At 37.2% G+C, this 22,033-nt stretch overlaps 1 protein-coding gene across 1 annotated transcript in view; it reads right to left on the minus strand.

Moving 5' to 3' along the window:
* The window catches only part of aff3 (AF4/FMR2 family, member 3), a 263,454-nt gene that overhangs the window by 54,614 nt on the left and 186,807 nt on the right, over positions 1 to 22,033 (minus strand). The window contains exons 8-9 of the mRNA XM_007885859.2: positions 9,411 to 9,462; positions 4,556 to 4,596 (exon numbers count right to left, since the gene is read on the minus strand). Coding sequence (XP_007884050.2) covers positions 4,556 to 4,596; positions 9,411 to 9,462 — 93 coding nt within the window. The remainder of the gene's footprint in view (positions 1 to 4,555; positions 4,597 to 9,410; positions 9,463 to 22,033) is intronic.

Raw genomic sequence — 22,033 nt, forward strand, 5'->3', positions numbered from 1 at the left:
ATGGTTTTGTGCATGTGACGTATTTTCTATTTTTAGCATTTGAGGATTTGTTTTCGATTTCCATTTATCAAACTCACTGACTACAGTACATACAATATAAAAAAATTAACACAATAATGACAATTTTTGCATTTGATATAGTGCCTTATCACGTCATTGAGACGTCTCAAAGCGCTGCACAGAATATACTGTAAATTGAATTTGACTATATATTTTGTGGGCGAAATGTTACAACCAATTACACACAGCAGGTCTTACAAACATTCGTGGATTGAGTGACCAAATTATTATTTTTTTTTAAAACATGAGTTTGCATACAACATGCTGATCTTTATATATAAGAATACTAGATTCCAGATTTTGCTATTAAGCAGTTGCAAGTCTCAACTACTTGCGAGTGTAGTCATTAGATACAGATACATTTTACTCAAATCCTACTCTCAAAAATGTATTCTTCATTAGCAACATAACTTCTTTGTTTTTCAAATAACTATTTTTTCCAAATTGGAGAACATAAAAAAAACCTGGCTTTCATCATACATTTAGGAGATATGCACAAATGATATAACATATCCGAGCCATTGTTTACCTTTTACCTTAAAAGCATTCTATTTTCCATTAAACAGCTCCTTATTTGTACTGGTAAAGCCTTCAAACCATACCAAACAGGAGCACCCCAGGGATATCTGAAGAGCTGAACCAACATTGGTCTGTGATTACAGTGGCAATGATGTTCACAGTATTTAACCAAGTGAATGGCTCCCTGCTTAGTTTTTATGAGGCTAAGTGCCAGTTTGCTACAGATGCTGCACATCACTCAGGTTGCAAATCTGAATGCTGACAGCGAGCAGGTCGTAGCAGCTGCTTGGTGGAGGATGCACTGTTGTTCTTCTATTCTTCTCTCATGCATGCCTAGCAGGTTGTAGGCAGCCTCACTGACAGGTCCTGAATGCACTTGGAAAGCGCTTTGAGTAGCTGTAATGTTCTCCGTCATTGAATGGGGGTAGGGGAGATGTCACTCCAGGAGATAAAACATATGCAGTAGAACCTATTTATTGTAAATCTTGTTATTACTAACTTTTCTTTGCAGCCTAAAGAAAATTAAGAAAATGTGAAATTATACAAACCAGATAGCAAATTGTCTCTGAGTGTGAGAAAGCAATTTGCACGTTCTGTAGTCCTGTTGATATTAGATTACAGTGTATCTTTTTATATGTGGTGGAGGTTCAGTACTGCTGCAGTACTCAATACAAGAAGAACATTTGGCAATTGAAAGGTATAATCTAGGGATTTACTTTTAGTTCAGCTAAATTAAGGGTATTACATTGAGTTTATTCCACTCATGAGAAAGAACTGAGAAACATATTACTTGAAAGATATTCTACTATTTTTGATCATATATTTAACTGTATTCCATTGTGTGTTCTATTTATACAACATGCAAGGGCATTTTACATGTGGCACATGGCACACGAATTCTATTTAGTATTGGTGGGTATTGGCGTACAATGTATTTTAATATTCCTTATTAAGTTATGTGAGCTGTCTCTTCTCTCTAAATGGGAATAAATCATCACCTACAAAATTCTCTGAATGGGAATTAAGCGTTTAACTCATGGGACTGAACCAGTGAGTCACAAAGTTAATATGATTATTTAACTCTGTAACAAAATGATTAAATCTAATTTTCAAATTTGCCATTGTCTGGGTACAGAAAAAAGACTAGCCTGTTTGTTATTGATTGAGTTCTGAATAACAGTAGTAATACTTAAACATAACAGATTGCTCATATGGGTAGGTATTTCTCAAAGAGACAATATCCACAATTCAAACGACATGGTAGGTCACCTCCATGAATCAGATTTTATATTTTTCATATCCAAAGTATAAAATATCTAATATCTATACCTTTAGCACTTTGGTGGGGGGATTCATAAATAACATTACTAGAACTACTCATCAATCCATGCATCAATTTAGTTGCCATTCAAAATTAAAATCTAACTTTTACTATGTCATTTTAATTGCTATATGAGAAGAATACACAATGGGGAGCTGTAGAATGAAATCTTCAACCCATTCATTGCCCTGATCACATCTTCATCGTCAAGAGATCATTCCACTTTGCTATAATTATTATATCATATGGCTTGTCATCCTTTACGCACATATGTGGAGAACTGTAGCTTAGTGGTTAGAGCACTCGCCTCGCAAGCGAGAGGACCTGGGTTTGATTCCCAGGCAGGGCAAGTTTCCTTACTCCACATGCCTCTGTTTACCTAACATTAAGTAGAATCCCGATTATTAGTTGATTGGCGGATCGCTTTCCTGGGGGTAATAATCTCTCTAAAAAAAATTAAATAAATAATAATGATAAATTGGTCACTCAGTCCATGACTGTTTGTTGGACACTGCATCGTGCAATTGCCTGCCACATTTTACCCACAAAATATACGGTCAATTCACTTTACAGTATATTCTGTGAAGTGTTTTGAGACGATTCAAAGACATGATAAGGCACTATATCAAATGCAAAGATTATTATTCCTATTCTTATATGGGGAAAAATTCCACCTGAGTCGAGATTTACTCTGCTAATGTACCATTTCAAAGTGTGTACAATTTGGCAAATTGGTGAATTCAGTTTTAACTTTGGAACCTGTTTTCTGCAGTTCTTAAAAGTAACTTACAGAAAACTGCTTCAAAATTAAGAACTGCATTTAAAAATGTAATACATTCTGTACACTCTAAAATATTACTTTAACAACAACGTGCTTTTATATAATGCCCTTCACACATTGTACCATCTCAGAGCTTAATAGTGATGGAACTCAACGCCGAGCCAGGGAGAGAGGGGAGGTGACTGTAGGCACGGTCGAAAAGGAAGATCTTCTGGTGTGATCCGAAGATGGACAAGGAGGGGACTGGCAGAGAGTTCCAGATGTGTCAAGCAGATGTGTTATTGTACTTTAATAGAGTAAATCTAGACCCTGGTGGTGGAATTTCTAACCCAAACTGGTTCAACCCCCACCTGAATTCACAGTCATTTTGAGTTGCTGTGAGCTGATTCATTTCAAACTGTTTTGAAATCAAAGACCGCAAGACATTTTGATTTATATATTCCTTCCTTATGGAAATATTTAGAGTAAAATAAATCCAAAACATGAGTGCGAGTCTGCAGCACCAGTTACGGTCTGCTTCAATAAACCCATAACGATTGCAGAGTTACAAAATGTTACTTTAAAGCGCTTAAAATAAAATACACATTTGGTAAAACCTGCAACTCAGAATAAGTATAAACATGTTTCCTTGCATTTCAAGCTAGCAGACAAGGTGGCCAATGAGAAATATAAGAAAAAATCCTGTAACTATAACACAAAGTATGGGACTCGAAACTGAGAGAAACAAGTTTAGCTCAATCAAGTTACAATAGTTATTTCAAGTCAGATTGCTCCTGGGGCAAGTTTTCCTATTTCATCCGAGTCCCCTGGGGAAGCATGGAAAACTCATAAAGGAAGAATTTCTGCTCTGCTCATTCATAGCATTTGTGAAGTATATTGAGTTTTTCTCCATCTAAAGAGATTGTTGCTCTTAAAATGCACGGTATTAGAAAGTAAAATAAAATACTATCTGGAACATATTAAATACTTGCAAGTAAAATGTAAATTTTAATTGCTGAATACATTAAGATGAAACAAAAATCAAATGTAATAATCTGTAATAGGACAATAAATTTGATCTAGACCTTTATTTTGTAAAATTAAAAATGGATGTGCATGGATTTAAAAAAGACTCATATCACACTACCAATTACTTATTTTATTAAGAACATGAAATATTCAAACCCTGTGGAGTTATTTTTACTCTGGAGGCAAAAGTACCAGGGATAACATCTCATTTTTCAAAGAAGTGTTTTGGTATATTTAAATATCATGATCATATACATATATAATAAATATATAATGAATACATTATATATAATATATAATAAATAATTGAGACGATATAAATCAAGATATAGACAGCTCTGGCAAAATAAACTTCAAAATTGTTTCTAATTTGAAATCATAAAATAGAATGAGCAAAAACGTATCAACAAAATGTTTTTCAAAATTCACATTTACATTTTAGAATTTATTATCCACCCATCTGAATAGCCTTCACTTCATGCACCTAACAGGTGCGTAGACATTTACCTCACTCAGACTCAGAGCACTCAAACACTACCAGAATGACTTGTAACTGAGAAAGTTAGTTGCATTTCCTTCCCTTTTTCCCTGTTGTAATCCTCACGGTCTTCCCTTATGACCTGTATTGAGATCATGATGACAAGCCATGTGCAGCACAGTAATTCCACTACCTGGATCTTGTTGAACATTTCATATTCAATATTTAATAATCTCATTGAACAATTGTTAATATTGGTTGAACAAAATAATGCAATATTGTTTGATTTGTTTCTCTTTGTTGCACTTGTAATTTGTTCCTCTGCAGTCCACAAAAGGTTACATAATATGAATATATCAGTATTAGAGGGGAAAAAAATGAAAAATACCTCTCAGGAATAGTCCTAAGTACAGACTTCTGGGGCATCTGCTGGAAGGGAGAAAAAAATCAGGTTATTTTCTGTGACAGAAATACATTGCAGAACACAGTAAACTGTGCATTAATCTAGATCTGAAAATAATCATGCAGCGAGTTAAAAATAACCAGAAATCATTAACAAAGAAAGACCCACTGTAAGGAATCCTTTGTTGACCTGCATTACCATAGTCGCCAGAGTACTGGTATTGTACCATTTTCTATTTGGAGTCTTACATCCTGCAAATATGTTCTCAGTGCTCCAAAAGACCTGACTTAATGTGTTTTTTCTCAGTGATATTGATTATATTCCCTCTCCAGATAAACAACACACAAAGATAATCTGGAAATAAATACCACAAAACATATAAAAGGTAAGTGATACTTCATAGATTTTTATCACTTCTGCACCCATGGTCCCAGATCAAATACTGAAAAATATCCTGCAGATTTAAAGCTTCTGGATTTAAAGTCATCTCTAAAAATTATGCTTTAAAGACAAGTGCTCAATCTGTGTGAAGCTTATTGATTCTGTAAACTACACTCCAGATACATTAAAATAATAATGAAACGGTTAAAACAAGATTTGTAGGCCTGGACTCTCACCCCCGGGTAAACAGTGCCAAATCACAAAGCAGAAGGATTTTCGTTGCCTTGTACCACTGATACCTGAGAAACTACACACAGTAAATCATTTAAATTGTTCAATTTCACCAGCTCCTGAGTCATACAACAAAAGGGACCCGGCTTGTCTCTGCTGAAATGGGTTATGGATACATTTACTGCCAAGTTCATTGATCTGCGTACAATTCATTTATCATTCATGAAAGATTCCAGCTCTACCCCTAGTCGATTAGATGAAACAAGTCCTATTGCCTGCCAACTGCAATCATTTGTCAGCTTCTAAGTCCCAGGAGATTGTATCTACTATTCAGTCACTGTTGCAGCAAAATTACTTAGCAAAACAATCAACAAGCTTTCAAGTTTCAATGTGCTAAATGAAAGGTCCAAATTAATCTGTGCCAAACATCTTTCAATGCTGCATGTCCATATTGAGTTTTTTTTATGTAGAAACAAAGGATAATGGGCCCAATTTTTAAAAGTTGCCATAACTTACTAATTGTAATTGTACTTACACTGTGCCTTCCTTTTAAATTTTCCTAATAATGGTATTTTCCGCATCCAAATAACTTGCCAATAATGGTAAATAAAAATGTCAGGACTTTGAATTCATAATCTAAGGCTGACACTCCAATGCTATGGTGGAGCTAATCAAACAGTTAAAATAAGATTTGTCAAAGGTGCCATCCTTCACATGAGACGTTAAACCAAAGCTCCATCTAACCATTCAGATGGGTGTTAAAGATCCTATAACACCACTTGAAAGGAAAGGAAGGTTCTCTTGGTATCCTCACAAGCAATCCCTCAGATAAAATTCACTTTATAGCTTTTTATGAGACGTTGTTGTGTATAAATTGGCTGCCACATTCACTGACAAAAATACAGTCACTACACTTTACAGAAAACTCTGTATAGCACTTTGAGATATTTTGACATGATAAGTCACTATATCAACTTGTGAGGGTTGTTACTTTTGCATACATGATCAGCCAAGCATTTTACACAAAAATAATTTAATATAACTGCTTGTATGTTGTGACATCTAATTTTCAGGATTCTTATGATAATGTGCAGACTCAGTCATCTGTCATAATGGGAGGATTATTATTATTATTACTCCCCCACCCCGAGATAATTGAAAGTTCCACAGAATGGCTATTTGTGGAGGTGGAAGGGAGGCAGGAGTTAGGTCAAAGAGGTGAGTAGATTATCAGACTTCCTGATTATGGCAGATAATTGAAATTCCAATGTAACATATTTAGCAACTTCAAAGTTTTTGGCATGGAGGAAACTTCTAGTTCTAAACTCATAACTGACATGTGATAACACAGCATCTTTCAAATAAGCTGAGTATTTTTTCTTTCAAAAATACTGTATATAAATTGATATACAAGGATTGCGAGGGAGCCTGCAGTAAAAGGGCTCCTCATGCTGCGAACATTACCAATTCAGCTGGTTAGGGAGTTGGCAGTCTAAGTCCTTGACTGAAATGAACTTGGGAAATATATAACTGCACAGTAAATTGGTAACAGTGCAATCTTTGAAATACATGTATCATTTGCACTTCAGAAAGCCCCATGAAAACATACATTGTTAATATCACAGACAGCTTCAATCTAGCAAAATCACAGCATGTAGAGCCCTTAAGATGACATAAATGTCAAAAATGCCATTTAAATTCTGAACTGGAGGAAAACTTGGAATTGTTCCATCCTCTCATCTTTTACAATCCATCATCAAGAAATATATTGTTCACTTATTTTGGCAAATATTGCTGATAAGAATTCACAACACAGTAAATGGGAAAAATATTAAAAGATTGATTTATATTTGTAGTACAGCTCCAGCTAGAAATAATCTATAATATCAATTTGTTCGCTTAATAAACCCTTCATCTCCAGTTTGCGCAAGGGTGCTACTAAAACTTGGCCTTTTGAAACATTACAAAATATCTGTGGAATGCAACCACACATACCAAGGAGTCAACAGTGATAAATCCCAGAGGATGTGGAAGTGCAGTGAGCTGCTGAATGAAGGGAACAAATTACGGATGAATACAATGGATCTATTTAGTCAGAGCTGGCAGCCTGAATGTAGACTCACTATGTATGTAATAAATTTTCACTTCTACAGAACATCAACAGCCAACAGTTCAACAGTCACAAAAAGAACTTTGTAGCAAAGTTGGTCTGTTTTATAAATGGCTTAGCTTTCAATTTGTTACAATAAATTGTTTCTTGGGCTATTTTATTAAACTGTACCATTTATTATATGTATAAATTGGATTGGTAAGAACATGGAACCCCTTTTTAAGTATGTATAACTCACAGACTGGTGAATCTTACCAGTTAAGGATCAAAAGCTAAACTGAACTGCTTTGCTGGAGTTTTTTTCTTAAACACTTATTAAGAAAATATGTTTAAAGCTAAAGGAATAATAATGTAGAAGTTATAGCAAATTTCACCACCTGAGGATCCAATTTCATATTTCCAATTTATTATGTGTCAAAATAGACCCACTGTGCCAGAATACATCAGCACCATATAATTTTAGATTTTTTTTCTTTTTTAAGTTTTAAATTTTCATTGATGTAAGAAGGTAATGTTACTTAGATTCTCTATACTTGGCATGCAGCTCTTTGCAGTGGTGGTTGGTATTTTACAGGTCTCAGATTTCAGCACTACTGTTGTAGCGATTTTACAATGTTGCTTATGTATGGTCTTGGTGCCCAACAGTCAATCTCTCATCACTTCATTGATCTTTCCTAGGTTTCCATCTTACCCAGTCTCTCCCTGATTTATTTTACAGGAATTCCTGTGGAAGTTCTAATCAAAGACTAATTGCTCTACCCGCATAACTTTCAGACTGCAATCACAGTTAAATGGTATCATCCCATCCATTAGCTCTCTTCTGCGCAAAACAGGAGTCCATGAAAATAAAAAGATTGACAAAATGAAGCAGCTAATTATTGTTTTTAAGTATAGATACCACCCCATGTGATGTAAGCAATATCTAAATATGATTGTTGATGGATTATGGAAAACAACCTATTCGGATACAATGTGACTAAGATGACCTAAAATAGTACCGCGGAATCCTTAATGTCCACCTGAGCAGGCAGATGTGCTTTTGGTTTAACATCTCATGCAAGGATTAAAATATCTGCCAAAATCTAATAAACGGGCTCGTTGGGTTGAATGGCCTCCTCCTGTTACTGTTTTCCTATGTTTATGTGGGTTTTAAAATATATGAACTATTTCTGCAAGTAAGATCCTTAAATCTCAGAATTGTTTTATTATGCCACTTAGGAATCATTGGAAGTAGATATGTTCCTATCAAGTTTATATGGTAACTTTAATGTTTATTTGCATACACTTGCTAAGAATGTACAGTTATGCTTGAACCATTGTTCCTAATTTGTTCCTGCTTAAGGGTAACTAAGAGGTGCAACGTAGTATGGATATCATGCAAGTCAAGTTGATAGATCTAGTCTTTCTTACTGACTGTAAACAGTTTTATTGACATTTCTTGTACAATGATCTGCATGAATAAAAGCAATGTATCCAGATATTGTATAATGGAAAAAATTGCATAAAAATGGTTCAATTGTCTTTGCTTTTTTTGAGCTTATCAAGATAATTGGAAATGACAAGGTAAGATCTTTTGTTTGGTTGTATACACACATGTCAACATAATTTTGCATTTCATTTGAAATATTATGTTCTGTAACATACACTATATATTAAATCTATTTTTCCATTGATACAAAATGTGTCACCTGTAATACATGACATCATTATTAATAGTAACCACAATAAAGCTGTAAGCCAAAATGGTCCATAATCTTTTATCCTGAGACAACTGATGCATCCAATAACAGAATGAAATATGGATAACAGATTCCTGATGTAGCAGCTGTCACAATGTTTGATTATAATAGCACTCTGCTCAACATCACTGCACTTAGTGACAAGTGGAATTTCAGATTCCTATTCTTTTGAAACTTACATGTAAAATATCTTGGAGGGTGATTCTCCAATTGTCATTAAATGCATCAAACTTTGTGGATGAACAGGTCTCATTCTCCATAATTCAGTACATTTCTGATTGTGATGGTTGAATATATAATGCATCATAGACCATTTTGATACATGGTACAACCATCAACATACTATAAGCTGTTCATTGCTTTATATTGTCAATCTTACCTGTTCATTTTCTTCTTCATCACTGCTGATTTTAAGATCATCCTCCAGCATTCTGTCAATTAAAATAGGAAAAAATGAAAACAAGATCATATTAAAATGCAAGGATAGTTTTTAAAGGAATACCTATAATATAAACCAATAGTATATTCCCTTGATGAATCTTGGGTGTCTTACTTGCTGCAACACACTGAATCAATATCTAGGAATGAAGATACTAATATTGGTTTTGACTGGTTCCATTATTTCTTATTGCTTAAATAAACAGTAGTAAAGACTAACTGCTACAGTATTTCTGACACAAGGATTATTAATCAAAATGCCAGTTTATTTTCCTTTTACAAAACCGTAATGATATTTAAATAAGTTGATAAAATGTGAACGGTAAATCTTGACAATAAAATAAATAATAAAACAGCATCATTTGGAGTCCTGTAGCTCAGTGGTTAGAGCGCTCGCCTTGCAAGCGAAACACCTGGGTTCAATTCCAGGCAGGGCGAAACCTTGGGCAAGTTTCATTACTCCACACACCTAATAATAATCCCTCCAAAACAAAACAATAATAAATTGGTCATCTTCAATCCACGACTGTTTGTGGGACACTGCTGTGTACAATTGGCTGCTGCGTTTCGCCCACAAATATACAGTCAATTCACTTTACAGTCTATTCTGTGAAGCGTTTTGAGACGTCGAAAAGACGTGAAAAGCGCTATATGAAATGCAAAGATTATTATTATGATCAAACATTTAACCAGGTTGCTCAGCTGTAATAAGGTACCACAGGCTAAATGTGTTTAGTACAATTTATTCTTACACAAAGAATAAAGCAACTAAAATATCCATGAATTATATCCTTCTATATTTATAAACTAAGTAACAGTATTTTAAGAAACCTTTTACAAATCTGGAATGATGCTTCCACGATGCATGAATGTTAATCAGTCTTCTTATTTCACACCACTGGCTATGAGAGAACCATATGCTCTTTACAATTCAGTGGGGCTCCGCATATTTCTATTTAAATAACAATAAGAAACCATAGGTAGCTGCATAAACTAAGTCGTACTTCAAAGTAAACACTAGGACCAATCAAGAGTTCTGATTAAAGCACAATTTTCAGTCAGTGAAAACAAGTGTTATTAGAAGAAGCACATTCTTGATCCAAACATTTACATTATAGGTACAATCTCTCACTGTAAAAAAAATTTTTGGTTAGGAGGAACAGATAATGACTGAGGAAATTATGAGGGCAAAAATCACCTAATTATTGAGCTGAAGAAGATCAGCACCATCTGTTCCTCGAGCCACATGTTTTTTTTTAGCAGTTTCTAATTCAACCAGTCTGTGTACTACACTAAATATATACACTAGAGGAACACAAAATCCAAACAATTACACAGATTTATTTCACCAACTAGTTCCCATTTCCAGGAGTTTACTAACCTTATGAAACTCAACCAGAAATCATCATCAAAATATTCAACTGAATTTGTTCAAAATTAATATTTTAAAATAGAAAAATTGATTTGACACCTTTACATATACATAAAAATGGTACATCATTACAGTAACAATACTGTATTGCTGTGATAACGTGAACTATTTTGAAATCCTGCAGTATTTACAAAGAGCAAATTAACATAAAGCAATATTCAAGAACTGAACATTGTAATGTTGCTGATCATAATTCTACAGTTTAGTTCTTTGGCTGTAGGTTTCAACTAAAAATACGGCAGAAACCCTACTGCTCATTGAGATCATGAGATCAGAAAAGAGTTCTTCACACAAAAGGTTGTGAAGATGTGGACTGCAGTGCCCCAGAAGACTGGAGAGGCAGAATCAATTTGGATGTTTAAAGGGAGATAGATAGATACTTAGGAAATAAGGGTATTACAGGAATTGCCAATTAGTGACGATTCTCCTTGAGGAAAGATAAGCAGCATCTCCTTGGCAATGAGGAATGTCAGAATCATATCAACCCTCTGAGCCAGACGGTTCTGTGCATCGCTGACAACAGACGAGCAAGCCTGGCTCATTGGCAAAACCCCGACTGACCAAAAAATTGTTTGCAAACTTCGAAAGAGCTGTATTTATGAGTACACAAACATAAAGAATTTGAATCCCTTCTATCTGAGTGGACCTGTTTACTGTTCTCAGTGTCACCACTATCTCAATCAATATCTTCTCAAAATCTATCAAATTATGGAAAACTGCTCGGCTCATCTTACTGATTCAATAATGTTTTTCATATTTGTCATTATTAAACACTTGACTAAAGTTCATCTATGGGGGTAATTTATCTTGTTTTACTATCATTCTCAATTTCATATGCATGAATGAGTATTAACTTAGCCACTGTAGCAAGGAGTCCTCATAGGGCTCACTAAAATCACTCCAATTAAACAAAGATCAATGGCCCAATGATTTTGAACATTAAATTGGCATTTTAAATATATGAACGATAACATATCTGTTAGTCAATGCCATGTTGCATTGCATTCTTATATAAGAGCAGCATGCTGCAAACATATAGCCTTGTACCCCGCATGACTCAAAGGTTAAAATTAGGTTAAAAACTTATGTATGTTAGTAGCCAACCAGCAGTATGTTGTACAGCTCCAGGTATTGTATTCAGTGGAATTACATAGAATGTTACAGTAGGGAAACAAGTTGGCTCAACTAGTCCATGGCAATGTTTTTACTCCATATGAGCTTCCACCTTTCCTAATCCCCATTTCCATACCCCTCTGTTCCCTTTAACTGCATGTATTCATCAAGTTTCCTCGTAAATACATGCATCAAGTTTCCTCTTAAATATGTTGATGCTTTTTGCTTCAACCACAGCTTTTTATAAAATTGTCAATTTTTTAAGGGATAAAGAAGCATTGTTAATTAATTTATCAGGTAATAATCCAGCATCACAAAGCACAAAAGAAAAGATCATGGAGATTGAAAAAAACATATGAAACCTGAGATTGGATTACTCTTCTATTCATTTATGAGTATCTGTCTTCCTATCGCAGATAAATCCAGTGTGTGACAATGTAGAAATCTATCACGATGCTTAAGAGTATTTTTAATTTGTGTCTTTGTGATTTCTTTAGTTTGTGTTTCATTATACAGAAGCAGTTAAGGTGCAAAGAATTTTTTTGTTTTTCTTTCCTGGTAAATGTTCTGTCCTTAAGCAGTAGGGGGGTCTTTTCGAAGAGTAGGATTCTTTTCAACCTTGCTACAAAGTGATAGGCTTGTTGATAGATATACCAATCCTGGGAATGTCGACTTAAAATGGGATAAATTCCATCATACTTGTTACTGCCGACGTTTTCATACTGCTAGATATTAGATAAGGATTCAGCCAAATTGTAGCGTAAACAGACTGTAAAATCAGTTCTCAGGTCTTTTCCTCACCTTATCAAATTTGGATTACTCTTAGATGCACTTATGCGTACCTTTCTTTCTATCTATACAATGTCTGTCTGCACTTCAAAAAGGATCTCATTAACTGATTGATGTAGAGATCATTTACATGATTTATAACTCATTGGAAAGGTCTTTCAACTGGGAGTGACATGGGCATATTTCTTTTTGGGTATCTCCCATCGTTTATGGGTTATTTTCAGTTTTGCAGTTTTTGCTGCAGTTACACCTGGTGGCCGCTGAGTCAAAGTAACGCTGTGTCATTGTGCATTACAGAGCACCTACATATGTCCGTACCCACTGCAGTTACACCTGGTGGCCACACCAGCTGACTGTGGCGCTGTGGCATTCTGCGTCACAGAAGATGCACGTAGCCAAGCGGCAGCGTGAACAAAATAAAGAACACAGACGAAGCTAAGCCACAGCAACAACACAATTACATTTTTAAAGCGCTGAGTCCTCCCACTGAGTCCTCCCAAAAGGAGTCTCCTCTCACAGGAGTCCTCCCAGCAGAGTATAGATAAAGACGAAATGTCTGTCTGTGTGCCTGTCTGTGTGTCAATCTACATTCCATACTGGATCCTTTGGTTGCGAACAAAGTTGCTAGTACAATACAAATCCAGTGTCTGACACATGTTGTAACTTATCACCAAGCATAAGAATATTTGAACCAGTTTGAGTGTTCCACATATCCATGTCACCTAATCATGGAAAATTGCCCTTGTCTGAAATGGAATATCTAGTCTATCCCTGGAGGGATGCACCCTACTTACATAATGGAGTACAAGTGGAGTCCTGTAGCTCAGTGGTTAGAGCACTCGCCTTGCAAGCGAGACACCTGGGTTCAATTCCAGGCAGGGCGAAACCTTGGGCAAGTTTCCTTACTCCATACGCCTAATAATAATCCCTCCAAAAAACAAAAAGAATAATAAATTAGTAATTTTCAATCCACGAGTGTCTGTGGGACACTGCTGTGCGCAATTGGCTCCTGCGTTTCGCCTACAAATATATAGTCAATTCACTTTACAGCATATTCTGTGAAGCGCTTTGAGATGTGTAGAAGACGTGAAAGCGCTATATCAAATGCAAGGATTATTATTATTATTATAATTCCGGAAAGTATTAGGCACAGATTTGTGAGAGCCAAGGCCTGCAGACTCCAGAGTGCGGTTGTCAGAGTTGTGCACTCTTGGAGTTTAACCAGCTAAAACCACACAGCTTGCTGTTGAGAGCTGTCTGGCAAGCTTCCTGCTGCTTGTCCTGCTAGGGATTTGCCTCGTAGGCCATGGACCTCCACTGGCTCAGGTACAGAACTACAGAGACCACCACACACAGTTGGCTCGATTCCGACATTCCATAGCCAAGCACGTCCTCCAGACCACCACTACTACTACCTATCCCTTCTTTATTAAATAGTGTGTTTTGCTACAAAAATTGAAATTTATCTACTTTCTTATGAAGATTTCCTGATCAGTGGAATCAGTTTTTTTCAATAAGAAGATATTTTTCAATAAAAAAAACTTAATGCCTTCCTACTTTGTAAATATCCATATCTAAAATTAGTATCAGCAGGTACTGGTTTATCTGCTAAAATGCATGACTATCTTCCCTTCCCCATATACACCGTTTAAATACAAAACCTCCAAGCAATTTTAAAACCTGAGAGGATTATAATTATTTATTGGCATTTTTCCAGCATGCCTTGTGTGGATCAAGACAAATCTATTCTCATCTGTGTTCAAATGCACTCATGATGAGTATATTATCTCAGTTCAGGATATCAGAATTGTTATTTCAAAGTCCAGCAAAGCAAATTAGCACCTGACAATCTATATCTCTGCAATTAAATCATACTAATCCTCAGGGTATTTAAAATAATAATAATTCTTGAATTTGATATAGCGTCTTATCACATCGTTGAGACGTCTCAAAGTGCTTCACAGAACATAATGTAAAATTGATTGACTGTGAATTTTGTGGGCAAAACACGTCAGTGAGTTACACCCAGCAATGTCCTACAAACGGCCATGGAGTGAGTGAGTCACCAATTTTATTTGGGGGATTGTTGTCTAGGACACCAGGAGAAACTCCCTTCGCTTTTTGAATCATGCCATGTGATCTTTAATGTCCACCTGAACAAGCAGATGTAATCTCAGTTTAACATCTCATCCGAATAACGGTATCTTCGACAATGCAACACACACCGCCAGCACTGCATTAGAGTGTCATCTTAGATGATGTGTTTCCAATTCCTGACATGGGGCTTGAACACACAACCTTCTGACTCAAGAGGCAAGAGTGCTACCACTGCGCCAGGCCGACACACCTTTTTGCAATTTTTGTGGGAGGGTTTTTCTCTAGCATACAAAATGCAAACAAAGATTTTTAAAAATCTTTTTAAATCACTGTAAGTCGTCCATCAATGGTGGATTCACGGAAAATATATAACTCAACCTCGGTGCAACATTCATTGCTTAGGTAAAGAAAAATGTAGCATTTTCTACCTACCTAGATCCTTCAAATATCATTCACTAACCTACTTCGTTTCGCCCACAAATATACAGTCAAATCACTTTACAGCATATTCTGTGAAGCGCTTTAAGACATCTAGAAGACGTGAAAAGCGCTATATCAAATGCAAGCATTATTATTATTACTTAAGATTAATATCTGTTGAATTAATTGGTGAAAGTTAAGGATCACCACAATACCCAGGTATCTCATTCCTTCAAGAGTCCTTCAATGTGTTTCTGATATCAGCTATTATTTGGGGAGAGGGTTTCAAACACAAAGTTTAACCCCTAAATTTACTTCCCAGCCAGCTACATGACTAAGATATACTATCTTGCTGTCATTTAGATTACAGCAAGGGACTATATTTTCCAATAAGGACAATAAAAGGGATTAAGAAAATGTTTAAGTCCTTATTAATTGAAAAGGGATGATGGCGACCACACTTGGCAAACAAGTGGGTATATAGTAGCTGTTGCGGAAAAAATAAACTACAAGAAACCTCGAAGGAGTAAGTTCTGTTCTCCAGATTGTAACTATACCTTTCTGTATTTGATCCTGCCAGTAAAACATTTGCAACCCTTGCAAACACTATGTGAGCTTTGTTATGTGGGGCTCAAATCCAGATAATTTATGTCAGCTGAATCCACTGATGTTTTAAGTCAACACAAGGTTCAGAGTGCCAGAAGGTAATCAGTGCTCATGGAACTGCACTCCAGACCAAGAGCAGAGAGGCATAAGCCAGTGGGAAGAAAATTAGAAAAAAAATGGTCACACTAAACTGGCTTGTGGAACATAGGTGGCAGAATAAGGAAATACAAAGGTTTCAAAAACTAGGCAAGTTGCTAGCAATTGAAAGGATTCAGGGTTATTAGATTTTGAGATCAATACACCAGAAATTGGTAGAAATTGGATAGATAGGCTACATGAATTACATGAATTAATGGGCTGCTCCTTCTTAAATTGTTAATATGTAAAATCCATCTGTCATTCCTTGGCATATCTCCTTAATTAGTTGAAATCTTTTTGAATGCTCTGTATCCTCTTTATATTCTTCATCTTCCCAATCAATATATTTTACAATGTTATAAGAAGTGCTCTCTTCTTAGTCATTTATGAATAGCGTTAACACTTGGGGACCCGGAACAGAACCTTAAGGAACTGTGCCATTCGTTGTTCCTCAGAGAGAGTTTTTCTCTTTTATTATCATCTTCTGTGTTCTTCTGATAAACCAGTTTCAATCAAATTAGTTAATTTGCCATTAGTTTAATTTTCTTTAAAAATTCTTGCCTTTGAAACATTATATAAACCTTACAGCCTCTGAAAAAATAAATACAACAACAACTTGCACTTATACAGCGCCCTCCATGCACGGTAGTGTCTCAGAGCGCTTAACAGTAGCAGAGCCTGACTCCGAGCTGGGGTGGAGGGAGGTGAAAAGGAAGGTTTTCAGGCAGGATGTGAAAAAGGGGAGAGGAGAGGGGGCAAGGCGGAGGGATCGAGGGAGAGTCTTCCACAGCTTTGGGGCATACTGGCTGAAAGCCCGACTTCCAATTGTGGAGCGAAGGGTGCGAGGGACAAGCAGGAGTCCAGTGCCAATCTAGCGGAGGCGCTGGGTAGTGAATTGGCGAGTGAGGAGGCCGGAGAGGTAGAGAAGTTCTTGAAGTCAATCTGTTCGGTGATGGGGAGCTAATGGAGTCTCCCTCCCCACCTCTCCCACCCCACCACAGCTCGGAGTCAGGTTCCGTCACTGTTAAGCGCTCTGAGATGCTTCCCCACGTGGAGGGCACTATATAAGTGCAAGTTGTTGTTGTAAGAGTAGTAGTGACCAGAAACATCTAAGGATGGAATTTAAAATGCTCATTAAGAAATGTGAATCCAAACTTCTTCACCTTTGCTTTCAAAATGTTACAAATTTTAGTACCAACATACTTTAGTAACTCAGTATCAAAGTATATTTTTCCTTTGAATTTGCATTACTAATACTTTAAGACGAGTTGCTCATTTTGATGTATTAATTCTCTAATATCAACCTCTTTCTTGTTCTTGGCATTCAGTAATGAGGTTCATACTAGAAGAAAAAATAAGCCCGAGACATATTGGACACGTTGAAACCATGACCGGACAAATTGCAAACCATGACTGGATACATCGAAACCATGTCTGAATGAGCTAAAATAACATAAATGAATTTCATCCACATTTTCTTTACACTTCAGCCTTTAGCAAAGTGTAGGGACAACTGTGGGCATCTTCACATCTACTAATAATCCTTCATTGTGGACAAGCAGTTGGTTAAGGAGTGGATGAAGCTTTGAATCGTATGGTGGAATACTGTCCTTGTCAATTTTTCTTTCCATTCAAAGTTTTCATGCACTTCTAATGAGATACAACTAATACACAAACTCCATATTCATACTGATATCCCAACTATGAAATATCATAATGTAAGAAAGAAAACGGATGCTGAAAGGTTAAAGCTATCTGCATGGAAAGTCCATAGTTTTACAAAACAATACAATACAATCTATGTTGATGTGAAGACTTTCAGATGAGAGAACATTAAAGGTCGGGAGGTGTTCTGTCCTCTTGTATAGTTCACTCACAAAATATGCAGTCAATTCACTTTAAAGTATATTCTCTGAAGCGCTTTGAGATGTCTCAACGAAGTGATAAAGCACTATATCAAATACAAGGATTATTATTATTAATATTATTAATCTCTCAGCAGCCACTGGATATGTGGTGACGACTCTATACCATGAGAGATGTATTATCACCTTGAGGGCAAGCATGCTGATTCTCCAGTTCTCCAGGCCTTGCATACATCACTGGTGGAGGTCACTTTCTCATTGGTAACAGTGGCATACTAGAGGACACAACACCTCCCGTCCTGTTTCATGTTCTCCCACATGAAAGATGCCACATCAACATAACTTGTATTGTACGTTTTGCAAAACTATGGAGTTATGAAACCCGAAACGCTTTCTCATAGCTGACCCACAAGCTACTTTCAATATTTTCATTAACTACTTCTACAGAGATTTGAGAGGTAACATTTATGGAACAGTCCATTTGGAAGTCACCAATCACCAAGTCTTTCAGTGCTTGCATATTACACTGAATTCAGCTTCTTTTGTTGGATTTGTGGGCTGGAGGGACACTTTGATTTTCTTGAAGCAGCTGATATATCTCATTATTCATTGCTGCTAGAATAAGTCTAAGATTTTTTACATTATTGCACACTTAGTTTTACCCTCATCTAACAGAAGTGATACAGCCTCTGCCCTGGAAGAGTGCACCTGTACAAGTTAAGGTCATGACTGCAGAGAATTTGGGGCTGAAGATTCTGAGCTATTGCTTGGAGATGTAGTATGATGTAACAGCTTTTCCTCCCACTCTCACCCGGTTACCTGCGGGGTACCCCAAGGATTCATCCTTGGCCCCCTCTTTCTGATCTATATGCTCCCTCTTGGGGATGTCATCCGCAGACATGGGGTACACTTCCACATGTATGCAGATGACACCCAACTCTATTTTTCCACCTCACATTGCGACCCCCGGTCCCCTGATGTTCTGTCAGCCTGCCTGTCAGACATCAGGAGCTGGATGAGTGCAAATCTCCTTCAGCTGATTGTTGACAAGATGGTAACCATACTCTTTGGCTCTCGTCAACGTCTAAAATCACATGGTTCTCACCTCCTCCACCTACCTGACCTCCCACTAAAACTCTCCGAATCTGTACGCAACCTAGGCATCAGGTTCGACCCCCAATTATCCTTCCTCCCCCACATCCGGTCCCTTACCAGCACCGCTTTCTTCCATCTCCGATGCATCGCCCAACTCCGCCAATACCTCACTCCAAAAGCCGCTGAAACCCTGGTCCATGTCTTTGTCACCTCTCGGCTGGACTATTCAAATGCCCTCCTCACCGGTCTCCCCTCCACTACCATACACAGAATCCAGGTCATCCAAAACTCTGCTGTCTGCATTCTTACCCGCACCAAACTCTGCTCCCCAATAACCCCAGTCCTTGCCAGACTTCACTGGCTGCCTGTCCTAGAGAGGATCGACTTCAAGATCCTCATCCTTGTCTTCAAATTCCTCCACTCCTCTGCACCCCCCCTACCTCTCTGACCTCCTCTCTCTTCAAAACAGTGCCTGTTGCCTTCGTTCCGGGTCTGGCCTCCTCCTTGTCCCCCGAATCCTCCACCATCAGCGGTCGTGCCTTTAGCCACTACACCCCGAAGCTCTGGAACTCCCTTCCTCACTCCCTTCGCCTCGTCCCCTCTCTTCTTATTTTTAGGTCTCTGCGGAAGACCTTTCTTTTCAACCGCGCCTTTGGTCACCTTCCTCCCCCTCCCCCGGCTCGGTCCCAGGATCTGTTACTGTGAAGTGCTCTGAGATGCCGTCCAGCATGGAAGGCGCTATATAAATCCAAGTTGTTGTTGTGGTTGTTGTTGTATGAAATGTTGTGTGTGATGCAGATGCTATTTGTGTACTTTGCCCAGGTGGCTTGGATTGATCTGCAATGAAAAAAGGAGTATATGCCACATATAGTGATCATCTGATCTATGCATTAGCCAATCTCTACATTTGGTGGGGACAACGTGATCTACAATAGCACAAAGCAATTGTAGATCATGCACCTTAGGTTAGCAGGTTAGCAATGCACTGTCAATTTACAGTTTGCAAACATGACTCACATCAACTGTGCAACTGAAACTTATCTGATTGAACCCTCTCCAAACTGTCAGCGGTAGTCTGATCTTTGCAAATTTTGTGGTTCACCCTCTTCACATCAGTAAAGCCTAGTTATAGTGCTTGCAGCATTTTTGTACATTATGGAATTTCTTCCACATGTTTTACCAAGTGGTGAGGACACACTGCATGAAAAGAAGGGCAATTTCCTCCATATCTTCCTTTTGGTCACTAAAATAAGAAGTAGAAAGAAAATGTCAAACCCAAACAACAGAGCAGCCAGCATTGGCTCCTCTGTAGACTATTTTGACCGATCCCATGTTCGTAAATTGGGCTGATTTAGTAACCAATCCTTAACTCCAAAACAACTGACACAAGGAAAATTTCCCCCACTGTTATTTTGGCAAAATCAAATTGCTGTGCACTCATCTTTCTTATGCCCGTTTATACTGCTAGAAGCAAAATGATATCACTTCCAACAGTAGAGAGGAAAGCCTGATTTATAAGTCTGTGGCTGGCTCTTTAATAACATTAATAAATGGTCCCTTGAAAGTTCTTCGGCAATCTATTAGACTGCACAAAAACTTTATGGGACCATTTTGTAGAGGAGTCTAATGGATTTGCATGTACTGGGTTTATACTATGGCAGAGTTAATTGACGTGCTACAGAAACCACTTTCTCGAGATGGTCTTGGCCGCCAGGCTTCAGTAAGTCCACCTTGGGATTACACGGCTGAATCCTAAATTATACTGTGTCATTGCAATTTGTCACAAAGGCACTATATAAACACAGCTTCACACATCTATAAATTAAGATTGCTACCAGTAAAATTGACTGCTGCCATTCTCTTTAAGTCAGCCATTTTAACAAATGGAAATTTTCAGATTGATTGTATCTCAAAATAAATCTATTCTCATTTAGGAAACTACTAGTTACTAGATTTAGAAGAGGATATGGTTTCTATTATGGATGGATCAGATCAAACAAGCCAAAGCTATCTTGCAATCATAAATTAATACAGCATTACCTTTTACATGGCTCTTTGTGGCATGTAAAACTCCCATTGAAGAGCCAGAATAGCACATTTATTGAAAGTACCATGAAGCTGGCAGTATCTCTGGAAAGGATTTACTTTGTTTTGATTTGCGGTATTCTAAAATAAATTATTAGCTTTCTTGTTTATGCCAACTGAACTGAATTACAGATTCAGGCTTCAACGTTGCTTCATTTGCTTATGCATTTGGTTTATATTTCCAGGTTCCATGAACATTCCTTCCAATTTCTGTTAAATTACTGGGCACATAATTTTGGTCATATCACACACCAGGCAGAATTTATACTGTAAAAGCTGAATTTATTTTATAAAAGCTTCAATGTGGTCATTTGAAGATTTTGTCCAAATTAATAAAATTTTGGAGATAAATATTAGGGAGTAGGAACATGCAAATCACTGGTTAGCTTTAAGACAGAACTGGTGATAAAATCATCAAGCCTAATTATTGCAATGACATTTTGCACCAAAGACAAAATCATATGATTACTTTTATTTCATTTTTTTCTAATAAAATCTTTCATTGGACTATGCATTTTATCTGATTCTCCAGGATTCAGAATAATAAACTTTACAAAACTAAATTTAGTAGCTTGTTTTTTTTACTGTATTTGTATTTAGTAATCAATACCAACTTCAAGGCGATGCTGGACTTCCTTGAATCCAAAGTCAAAGGGATCTCCTCAACTGCCTATGCCCTTTTGTAAACTACAGCCGCCCAATCTTCCCCTCTCACCCCGGTCCCTACCCAACCCTCCCTCCACACCTTCAAACCTGTCTCCCACTCCTCTCTCATCACCACTGTAAGCCGCATGAAACCGACTCCTCCTCTCTCGAACCCATCCCTACCTCTCTCCTTGCCTCCCAGCTTCACCTCCTTGCCCCTCTACTCACAGACATAATAAACCTTTCCCTGTCCACTGTACCGTTCCCACCCCTTTAAAA

This window comes from Callorhinchus milii, unplaced genomic scaffold, assembly GCF_018977255.1.
Source record: "Callorhinchus milii isolate IMCB2004 unplaced genomic scaffold, IMCB_Cmil_1.0 Scaffold4, whole genome shotgun sequence".
NCBI classification, from domain to species: domain Eukaryota; kingdom Metazoa; phylum Chordata; class Chondrichthyes; order Chimaeriformes; family Callorhinchidae; genus Callorhinchus; species Callorhinchus milii.